Here is a 12076-nt window from a genome sequence, read left to right as displayed (position 1 = left end):
CTTATTTGATCTTGATCTTCACTGGGAAGGTAGAAATGAACAGTAATAAAAACAATTGCTAACACTACTAACACTCAGGCTAACACTATTATTAATCTATCCTGGCATTCATTTATAAATGTGAACAAATGAAGCCCGGACATACAGGTATTATTAGCCCAAGAGAAGAAGAGAGATAAGAAAGCAAAGAAATGGAAAGGATGTTACAGAACAAAGTAGACACTTGTTCAGGCTGCTATAAAAAGGTAGAAATCAAAAAATATATAGTTCTTATAAATTAAAAACATGACAACCAAAATAAAAATTTAAATAGAAAACTGAACCTAGATGGCAGGTTCACTGATCACATGAGTCTACATTCCCTCACCCTGAAATTTCATGGAAACAATAAAAGGTATTTTAATTAAGAGTGCATTAATAATGGCACTGGGTGGCTTCCCTAGTGGCGCAGTGGTTAAGAATCTGCCTGTCAATGCAGGGGACATGGGTTCAAGCCCTGATCCTAGAGCCCATGCTCCGCAACAAGAGAGAAACCACCGCAATGAGAGGCCCGTGCACTGCAATGAGGAGTGACCCCCCGCTCGCCGCAACTAGAGAAAGCCCGTGCACAGAGCAACGAAGACCCAATGCAGCCATAAATAAATGAATAAATAAAATTTTAAAGACTAAATAAATAAAATTAAACACAAAATCCTCTCTGAAGAAACACACCTTCAATAGGTCCTTAAAGAATCATCACAGATATAGTTTTAACAAATACTAATTGTTTTTTTTAAAAAATCATGTATCACATAAGCAAACAAAACACTATGAGAGAGATCTAGCAGATGACTGTAAACTCATCCATAAAGATTTCAGACATAAACATGATCAAATATAAGTTTAAAATAAAAAAGAGTGACAAAAAATGACTGAAGAACAGGGGACTATAAAATAACCAAATAGAATTTTAAACCAGAGAACTCTTAGAACTGAAAAACAATTGAGAAAAGTTAATATAAGGACTCACACAATGAGTTCTTCCAAGGAATTAGTAAAACTAGAAATGTTAGAAGCAAACTAGCTTCTGCAAATGTGACAAAAATAAGAGAAGCAAATGTGTTTTCCTTTTTGTTATAATTTCCAGGAAGCTTACTTAAACATGCAACTCACAAGGTAACTTGAATAATTACTTTTCCATTGCTTTAAACCAATTTTATTGTTTTAATTTAAAAATTGCAAATAGAAACACTCACTGTTCTACACTGGTCTATTTTTCCTGATAAAATCTTCAATCCTTCCAATACTATCAACCCAGCAATCACTGCATTAGTAGTAGCGATAGCAGGAATAATGTTCCCTGCCATTGCTGGAAAAAAAAAAAAAGTTTAGCTGTTAAAAAAAAAAACCTTAGAATTTTAGATGATACAACTGAAGTACAAAAAAACTTACATTTGATATCAAATCTGCTCTTCATATTCATACTGAAAATATGCATCCTGAGGTTTGCAGCAGAGGTGACGAAATCCATTGCAGATGGGTCATCCTGCCAATAATTTAAACAATTTAACAAGTCTCCCCACAAATTTACTCATTTGGCTAGTATTTCTTTCAGAACAGCAGTTTCACACATTTATAACAAGTCAACTAGAACAAGAGATGGCCTCTCTGGATGAGAAGCGGGCAGGGGCTCATCATCAGCTCCTGTGATCCAGGAATGTGGTCTTACCAAGAGCCAGCAGGTTCTAGCAATTCACTCCTGCTTAAACAAATGCACTGGAGACTAAGGGTATAGACCAGAATACCAATTCCATTTATTGATTGTGGCAATCCTTCCCTGGGTCCATCAGTCAACAATAAGGTTGTTTGACAAGTACAGACCCCAGGGAACACAAGCTGTTTTGAGAAAGCTATTTCATTGAAGCCTCAGAAACAGCTGAACTACTCCTTTTGGCTTTCCTTCTCCAACCTCCCTTCATGTACTCCACAGACCTATACTGTTTCTTTTCAGATGTGGCAGGACAATAATTTTCCCTTTACAACTTCCGTTCTTCCTGAGCCTATATCCTAGTCTCTCTAATTAGATTTCAGCAAGGTTTCCGGCTTTGAACTGAGAAGAAACTATCGTAGCCCATAATTCAGAAACATCAAAGTATAAAAGAAAAAGCATTGATAGGATGTGGGTTCTTTACATACTTATTTGGCTGGCTATGTAACCACAGGCAAATAAACCTCCCTGACCCAATATTCATTAATCTGCTAAATAGGGAAAATTATATAAACATCTTGTAAGGTTGTGGTGAGGATTAAATATGATTATTTAAGAGTACCCAACACAGTGTCCATCAGGTACTTCCCCAGGCAATTGGCTTATCACACCCATTAGTTTCAGAGTTTACTCACAGAGGCTAACAATTCACAGTTCCAAGTTTTGTTATGTAGCCCCTGTGTATAGATGAAAACCTCCCAAACCACTAGCGTAACAGTAACAATGAAAAAAAAATTTTTTTAAGTTACTCCTTATAGCACACAAACCCTAAAGACTAATGTTTACAAGACTCCCCCAATCTAAATTTACCAGCTTTATTTCAGATGACTGATTCAACCCATCTCAAAATTTGCACATAAAGTTACCTTAGTTTTCTTAAACTGATCAAACTTTTCTCCTTACTTTAAAACTCACAGCAAATCTTTACCAATATATGAACATATAAACTTTATCAGATAAATCATTTACAGCCACAGAAAATATTGACTACAATTAAAAATAAGTAAACTCACCAAATTTCAAAATGTAACATTTAACTGCAAAATACTTTTAAATATTGTTTTAACTTGTAAGAAAAACTACATCTCATTTTTCAATTGAGAAGTTTCTCAGACTTTTAAGAGTTAAAAGGCAATTTTATTACTTTCAAGGCCAAATTAGGCCTATGAGCTGTTGTCTCCAAAAAGATATTATGACTTCTATTAACAAATCTCTATTACGTAAGAAGTTCTCTTAAGCCTATCTGCTTAAGTCAGATAAACATTTTACTCCATTAAAGTCACATTTATAAACCATGAACACGTGAGAATCTAAAATGAGGTTTTATGATATTGCTTAAATTCACATATAGAAAATTCATAGTTCAATGTAGTAATTAGAGATGAAAACATCCAAACAAAAATCAACATGTCCTCAAAATCTGGTAGAATAAACAATAGCCCCAAATTACTAGGTTCTGGTACAGCTCAAGAACTAAAATATACATTTGATATACAAGTAATTGCCCCACATTTTCAAAACAAACCTTGTCCCATATAAGCTCAGCTCCATCTCCCTTTTCTGCTAAATGAACTCTCAAAGTCTCAATGCTCTTTGAAAAAAGACGTGCATAGCTCTTCACATCTAGAACTTGCTGGTCTCTCAGACCTAACTGTGGTTCATTTTGTTGATCTGATGCATTGGTTTCTTCTCCTAAAGAAAAAAATATTAGAAATTTCACTATTAACATCATTCCTCTACTCTGTTTAACAATTCAATACCCGACGATAAGAAAATCAAATAATATGAAACAAATTCCATTAAAGTAATTATCACTATGATACACTTATGTGTACAAGAAAATGGCTAATATTGATATGGGAAAGGTGCAAGACTGTCTCAGAACTTCATAAGGAGATTACTAGAGGACTCAAGAATATAATGTAGATAAGATAATAATCACTATGCCCAGAACATAGTTAGCATTCAGTAAGCGGAAGCTATTAGAGCAATAATTGAATTGGGCCATAAAGTGACGTATCCGTTACTGTAGATAACTGTAGAAGACTGCTCCAAACTGACATCCTAAGTCTCCTGGTACCTTTTAAGTTCCACTATGCTGAACACTGCTGTGCAAAACAAGCTGAGACACAATGTGTTGAAGGAGAGTGGGTAAGGAAGCAGTCACTACTACAATAGTTTTTCTTGCACTTAAAGCTATAAATAAGTTAAAGGAACAACACTTTATGTCAGGGAAAATATGAAACAACTAAATGTTAACTGATAAGGGACTAGTTAAATAATACTGACTGAAAAGAGCAAGTCAGAGTATATAAATAGTATGATTCCATTTACGGAAAGTGCATATACAACTGCCTGCGTCTACGTGCACGGAGTTATCACCAAGACATTCCCTAAAACATTAATAGTAACTATTTCCCTAGGTGATGAGATTTCCAGTGATTTTCCTTCTTCATACTTTGCTGAACTGTCTGAATTTCTTACCATGGGTGTATACCACTGTATACCAAGAAATGACAGGGCTATTTAAAGACTTTAGGTTAGAGAATTTCCAATTTAGGTATCCCCAAAACAAAAATGTATCCTTTACCTTGACTTTGCACTTCGGCCCAATCCAATGGAACTGGAGGTTTCCTTTTCCGCCACAGTTTGTCCATTGTCAACAGATACCTGATATCATCTTTAAAAAGCTAAGATAGAAAGAAGGGAAGAAGGAAAGAAGGAAAGGAAGAAAGGTAAATTCCATGAACCCTACAGTCCCTATGCTGATAAAATATAACAAAATTCCCCTGCTGATTTACTTTAAACATTACACTATAAAATCTGATTTAAAGAACACATGTTATATACCGGTAGGTTAACAATTCTCAAAGGGGCAGGGGGAGCTTAAACCTTTGTGTAAAAGGGAATTTTACACAAAACCCCTGTATGTGAAAACAGTTAAAATCAGAGACGCTGGTGAAAGCAGAGTAAGGGAGCTCTGAACTGTGCTGACTGACCCTGACCTCCCAAGTCACCTCCCCTAAATTAGCTCCTCAGATCAGTCGAAAGCACAATCATACCATTCAAGCAGACTAAGTGAATACACACCAACTCCATAAGAACTGAGCCTAAAGGTACCAGGTAGCAGTATCTCCAAGTTTGTGGGTACATACCAGTAAAGCACACACATTTAAAAAGGGCTCAAAAACAGAATTTCTTAACCATCTGCAACATCCTTGAAATGTGCTCCCGCCCCCGCAAATAACCTCAAACACACAAAACAATTCCTATTTCGAAAATAAAAACATAAACATTACCCCATGTAGACTGAGAGACCATCACATGAATCACACTTCCTATGTGGCAGAATATCAGATGATTTTAATAGTTTTACCTTTTCCTTAGCTATATTTTCTATTGTTGACTGATTTATTCCACAGGTTTGTTGCATGTACCGGGTATGAATTTAGATGTGGCTAAGTTAAAAGAACTATTTCTATCAAAATATACTCAATTCAATAAATATTTATTAAGCATCCTTAATCTTTGAAAACCAGCCAAATATACAACTAATTAGAGTACAACTCAGTGTGAAAACCACACAGTTCTGAGTACTGTAAGTTTTTAAAAATATTTATTTATTTATTTTTGGCAGCGTTGGGTCTTCGTTGCTGTGTGCAGGCTTTCTCTAGTTGCGGTGAGCGGGAGCTACTCTTCGTTGTGGTGTGCAGTGTTCTCACTGCGGTGGCTTCTCTTGTTGCGGAGCACAGGCTCTAGGCACGTGGGCTTCAGTAGTTGTAGCATGTGAGCTCAGCAGTTGTGGCGCATGGGCTTAGTTGCTCCGCAGCATGTGGGATCTTCCCAGACCAGGGCTCGAACCCGTGTCCCCTGCATTGGCAGGTGGATTCTAACCACTGAACCACCTGGGAAGTCCCTATCTTCACACTCCTGGCTCCTTCTATAAACCTATGAATCTCAACCAAATCCCTAGTCTAAACTGCTCTATTTACCTATAGAACCACCTGTCATCTCGCTAATATCCGAGAAGAATCTCAAAATTAATTCTATCACCTTCCCCTCTTCCCCAACCCCCACGCACACATCTGTTTCCCACCCTACCTATCTCAGAGAACGGCACCTCTGTTCACCTGCTGCCCAGCAGGAAACCAATTAGTATTATTCTTCGTTCCTGACTTTATACATACAAAGTCCTGTTGAGTCTAACTTTTCCTCCACATCCACTGGGAATGCAGATGGGTTGTACTTCAGATTACTCTGGCATTGCACAACTCCAGAAGGCACTGTCCCATATTGGTTACAAGAGGAACATCAGGTCCTACAGTAGTGCACTGCATACTTTCTATACCTTATACACTACCCTTTAATGGATTCCCACTGTCTTGGTATAACATCCCTATCGTGACCTAGAAAGTCCTGCCAGATCTAACCTCAGCTTACCTTTCCAGTCCTCTTTCCACTCTCCCGTTTAATGGGAATTATTTCAGTTCTTCAACCTAAAACTTTCTTTCTATATGCTGTACACTCATCTCCACCCTTATTCTTTAAAGTCTTGAGTTGAAATGTCAAGACTTTAAAGAAGTCTTGACAGCCTCTGGACTGCCTCTTCTGAACCCTCATACTAGGTTTAATAATAATGTTTAATAATAAGTGGGGTTAAGTTTACTTATTATTAGAGGGTTCCAATGCATCAGAACTTAACATCGTAACACCCTGAACTTGAAATTCCTTGTTCGATGTTTGACTTCCCTTCTAGATGCTGAGTTCCCTCCCTAAAAAGAGCTGGGACCCTATTTTCTATCTTTCACCACTAAATCCTCTGTACTTAAAGTGGCCCCTGGCACACAGCAGATGCTTAAAGTTACCTGCTGAACAATGGATTGGAGAGGTACTTCAGATTATTCTGGCATTCAACTGCTGCTCAGGTTGGAATGGAAATAGGTATATGGATACTAGTTTGGAAAACACTGTCGATATCCATATCAGAGTTAAGTGCATTTGATTTTAAGTATAATCAAAATAAAAACCATTTTCTAAGGTAAAGGCTGTAGTGAGGAAATAAATGCAATAGGTTTAAGAAAGTCAACCTGTGACATGTATTGTCACTGAGGAAAGATGAAATAGAAGCTGGAGGGAGCAGTAGGCCATTTACTTAGGACAACAGGACGTGTGCATGTCAGAAAGCAGACAGGCGGAACCAGGAGACTCAAGATGCAGGGGAGAGAGAAAATACTATTTGAAGAAAAAGGTACAAGACGGAAAAATAGCAGGTGGAAGCGCTAGCCTTTACTCAAAGGGATTTCTCTCAAACAGGAAAGAGCTAGTAAGAACCTACTGTATAGCACAGGGAATTCAGTACTCTGTAATGACTTATATGGGAAAAGAATCTTAAAAAAGTGAATACACGTATATGTATAACTGATTCACTTTGCTGCACACCTGAAACTAACACATCACTGTAAATCAACTATATTCCAATTTTAAAAAATTTTTTTTTTTTTTTTTTGCAGTATGCGGGCCTCTCACTGTTGTGGCCTCTCCCGTTGCGGAGCACAGGCTCCGGACGCGCAGGCTCAGCGGCCATGGCTCACGGGCCCAGCCGCTCCCCGGCATGTGGGATCTTCCCGGACCGGGGCACAAGCCCGTGTCCCCTGCATCGGGCAGGCGGACTCTCAACCACTGCGCCACTAGGGAAGCACCCACCCCCCGCCAAAAAAAATTTTTTTAATTAAAAAAAAAAAAGAAGCAGGGAAAAGAGAAAAGACTTTTAAAAACACAGATCTGAGGGCCTAGCTGAGCCATAATTAGGTAGACCTAATTAAAGCAATCTTACAGATTTCTCTAAAAATACTGAGCAAACAATATATAAAATAAAGAGGAATTCACCCAAGAACACAGGCTTAGGGATTCAAGAGCAATTTAGAACATGTCACCCAAACTCTCAACAGAAGATTTGAGCAGCAAAGGGGTATAAGACGAGAAACAGCAGGAACCAAATGTCAGTTATATAAAGAAAATCAAGAAGTTCAGTGAAATTGAGGGAAGGAAAGACAACCAAGAATGAATAAGCAAGCCTCTGTATTTTACCTTCTATAAAGATGCTATACTGATTTAGTATTGATGTTAAAATTTCAAACCTGTTTATCCCACCTGCATCAATGAATTCACTAAGACAGCAGTAGGCATAAAAAGAAGTGTAATTCAATCATGTACTAGTTTAAAACAGAGTAACAAAAATCTATCTACAATTATAAAAAAAAGTAAACCTAACCTTGGTAAAAAGTTTAACTGGATCATATCCAGTTGATTTAGCCCATTCCTTGGTGGAAATGCGTTTAATGTCACCATCTTCATTAGATGCTCTGGCTCTGGCTTCAGCTTCCATTGGTTCCCCTACAAAACAAACACCATTTTATATTCAACTGTAGTTAGTATAGTACTAAGCTCTCATCTACCCTTAGGGGAAAAGAGAGTCACTCATGGAGGCCACCAGCATCTGACACATTCTGAGTTCAAGGAGACAGAATTATAATATGCTCATCACCATCTTTTTCTGCCTCAGTTTCTGAAGGCCATATGTAGAGCAGTTCCAAGTACAGACCTATAATCAGATCTGGGAACAACTCCTGGCTCTATTTACTAGATTTGTAAAACCTCCCTGCACAGTGTTTCCTCACAAGTAAAATGGCAGTACCCATTTTTAAAAACACATCTTAAATACATATTATCTAGCACATAACAGCAATTATTTCCCCCTGCATTAAGCTATCAATATTAAATTAGCAAAATAAAGATAGTGCTCACCAATAAGAAAATATACTCCAACTAGTTTACTCACAGGAAGCTTCAGGGTCAGCTCTGTCAGGAGACACTTCTTGATCAGCATCTTCTTCCCCAAACAACTGGCTATAATTTAAGAATAGTAAATATTTATGTACAACAAAATACTCTGAACAAAGGTTAACTTTTCCTACTTTTCTCAAAAACAACTAATTTAGTTATCTCAAATCTTTAGTAGGGATGAAAAATAAACAACTGACAAATTATGTACCATAAACATATTAAAACAATCTGTTTAAAACAGCTTGCAGGGACTTCCCTGGTGGCACAGTGGTTAAGAATCTGCCTGCCAATGCAGGGGACACGGGTTTGAGCCTTGGTCTGGGAAGATCCCACATGCTGCAGAGCAACTAAGCTCATGCGTCCATACTGAGCCTGTGCTCTAGAGCCCACGAGCCACAAGTACTGAGCCCATATGCCACAACTACTGAAGCCCACACGCCTAGAGCCCATGCTCCGCCAGAAGAGGAACTACCGCAATGAGAAGCCCACGCACCACAACAAAGAGCAGCCCCGCTCGCCACAACTAGAGAAAGCCTGCACGCAGCAACGAAGACCCAACGTAGCCAAAACTAACTAAATAAAAAAAATAAAACAAAACTGCTTCCATTCTCATTTCAACCACAACACAGGCAAGGCTAAATTTTAGTAGACCTAGGTTCATTTCTGCCAGCTAGGCTCTGCAAATTCCTATGTTAAAATCTTTGATCAAGAGACACGTGAGCAGCTTTTACATTCCAACATGGATAATATTCCACTGCCAGAATAATAATTGTGAAGTATACCTGCAGCTAGCTGTTAAACAAATACTGACCCACCTATTATGTGCGAGGCACTGGTCTAGGTGCAAGAAACTCAGCAGTGAATAAGATGGTTTTCTTTTATAAGAAATAACAGAAAAGTATTAAGCTGAAATTCTCTTTCGTTAAGCAAGTTATCCTAAGAATTGTTTAATAACTTTCCAACCATTCCTCAAGCACATAACTTATAATAAAGCTATCTTAAAAAGCTATGTTTTTTTTTTTTTTGGCTGCAACACGCGGAACTTCCCCGACCAGGGATCGAACCTGTGCCCCCTGCATGGGAAGTACGGAGTCTTAACCACTGGACCACCAGGGAAGTCTGATAATAAAGCTATCTTAAAGAAATCCTTTGCACAGTAAAAATCTCAAAGATCCTGATACACTTCACAAGAAAATGGCCATTTGTTTCCCACACGGGTTGTGCCCCAAAATACAGCCCCACAACAGCATATGAGAGTTTCTATCGACTTACTTCCTCTCCGGACCTAATGTTCTGCGCCAAACTAGCAAGTATAAAATAGTATGTTACTGTGGGTTTATTCATGATTTTGCAAGTCAATCATAAAGTTAAACACTATCTTCATTTGCTTATTGCCTATTTGGGTTTCCCTTTAAGTGAAAAAATGTCTGTTAGTATTATTTTGTCAGGTTGTCTTTTTCCTATTGATTACAGGAATATATTCCAGATCACAGTTTTAGTTGCTTATATGTTACAGCTATTTCATCCCATATAACAGCTTATAATTTATACATCATTTAATGTCTCTTGATGACAAAACACTAAATGAATTTGAATGTATCAATCCTTTATTTTATAATTAACACTTTTGTATCTTGAGAAATTGTTCCTTAACCCCAAAGATAAAGATTTTCTTCTATATTAGAAAAATTTTAAGTTTTGTCTTTCACATCTGAATAATTAATCCACTTGGACTTAATTTCTATATATTGTTAATTTACACATATCGTTTGAAGTAGAGAATACAATTTTTTTCCACATTGGTAGTGAACTGCCTTCCCTTCTATTTAGTCCCTTCTTTCATCTGGGATCTACTGTGCAACCTCAGTTACAGTCTGTTTTTCTATCCCTGCACCAGCAACTCACTAAATTATTTTTACCTTATATTAAATCTTGAAATCTGTTAGAGCAAGTCCCCTCAACTTACTCTTTTCTAAGAGTGTTTTGGTTCCGCTTAGGCTTTATTCTTCCATATAAATTTTAGAATCAGCTGAACAAGTTCCAATAAAATCCCTGATGAGATTTTAATTAGAATTGCATTGAATCATATCAATATTTTATATATACAAATTAGTATAAACATATTTTTTGCTCTGTCAGCTAAGAAGGCCTAAAAGAAATGGCACCCCAGAACTATGCCTAAGCACTTGCATCTTGGTTGCTAGTATCATTCTTCAATTAAAGGAACCAGGGCTCCTTGAAGAAATGTCTAATTCTAGAGCTGAAGCAGGAAACATAAAAGATGAGCGTGGAGCATCTTGTAGTACCAGAAAGTAAGGAATTGCTCCAAAAAACCCCGACACATTGATGGCAGTATATCAAAGAGCACAAAGCCAACTGAAGAGCTCCCAGTGGCCAAAGCTGGAACAATTTGAGCAACAAAATAAAACAGTATTAGATTATAACCGAAACCATATTCAGTATCAATGAGTCCACACTGATATCAATAAATGGGTGAGAAGAGACAGGACAATATAGAAAGGGGAGGGAGTAACTTTACAGTGGAGAAAACAAACACTACCTTAAAGTAATCAAGGCCTACACTAATAGTCATAAAACATGTTGACAGCATGTACCCTTCATATGATATGATGAAAATGGCACTTTACCTCTGTGATCTTTCTCCCAAAAATCCATAACCATAGTATTATCAAGAGAAAAACATCAGACAAATTCCGACAGTGGGGCATCCTAAAAAATACCTGACCAGGGACTTCCCTGGTGGTGCAGTGGTTAAGAATCCACCTGCCAATGCAGGGGGACACGGGTTCAATCCCTGGTCCGGGAAGATCCCACGTGCTGTGGAGCAACTAAGCCCGTGCGTCACAACTACTGAGCCTGCACCCTAGAGCCTGCGCACCGCAACTACTGAGCCTGCGTGCCTAGAGCCCATGCTCCGCAACAAGAAGCCACCGCAATGAGAAGCCTGTGCACCACAATGAAGAGCAGCACCCACTCGCTGCAACTAGAGAAAGCATGCATGCAGCAACGAAGACCCAATGCAGCGAAAAAAAAACCTGACCAGTACTCTTCAAAACTAACAAGGTCATCAAAAACAAGCAAAGTCTTAAGAAACTGGCACAGCCCCCTTAAGGTGGGCCTAAAGACATAACTAACTATAATGGGGTATCCTGGAACAGAAAAAAAGACACTGGGCAAAAACTAAGGAGATTTAAATAAACTATGGACTTTGGTTAATAAATAATGTATCAATATTGGCTCATTGTTATGTACGTATCAGGTTAATAAATAATGTATCAATATTGGCTCATTGTTATGTACGTATCATACTAAGATGTTAATAACAGGAAACTGGGTGTGGGAACTCTGTGCTATCTTCTCAACCATTCTGTAAATCTGAAACTGTTCTAAAAAGTCTATTAAAAAAGAAAAAAAATGTTTGCCAAGTAAATAAAGCTTGCAAGTGTATTTCTTGTGAAAATTTGT

At 37.8% G+C, this 12076-nt stretch overlaps 1 protein-coding gene across 1 annotated transcript in view; it reads right to left on the bottom strand.

Moving 5' to 3' along the window:
• UBA2 (ubiquitin like modifier activating enzyme 2) overlaps positions 1-12076 on the bottom strand; it is a 31607-nt gene that overhangs the window by 9907 nt on the left and 9624 nt on the right. Inside the window, exons 7-12 of the mRNA XM_024734097.1 lie at positions 8586-8653; positions 8019-8140; positions 4338-4437; positions 3273-3439; positions 1432-1525; positions 1236-1348 (exon numbers count right to left, since the gene is read on the bottom strand). Coding sequence (XP_024589865.1) covers positions 1236-1348; positions 1432-1525; positions 3273-3439; positions 4338-4437; positions 8019-8140; positions 8586-8653 — 664 coding nt within the window. The remainder of the gene's footprint in view (positions 1-1235; positions 1349-1431; positions 1526-3272; positions 3440-4337; positions 4438-8018; positions 8141-8585; positions 8654-12076) is intronic.

The sequence above is a fragment of the Neophocaena asiaeorientalis genome, unplaced genomic scaffold (genome assembly GCF_003031525.2).
Source record: "Neophocaena asiaeorientalis asiaeorientalis breed wild unplaced genomic scaffold, Neophocaena_asiaeorientalis_V1.1 scaffold280, whole genome shotgun sequence".
Classification (NCBI taxonomy): domain Eukaryota; kingdom Metazoa; phylum Chordata; class Mammalia; order Artiodactyla; family Phocoenidae; genus Neophocaena; species Neophocaena asiaeorientalis.
The sequence above is the reverse complement of the archived record's forward strand: the minus strand, read 5'-3'. Positions and strand labels throughout refer to the sequence as shown.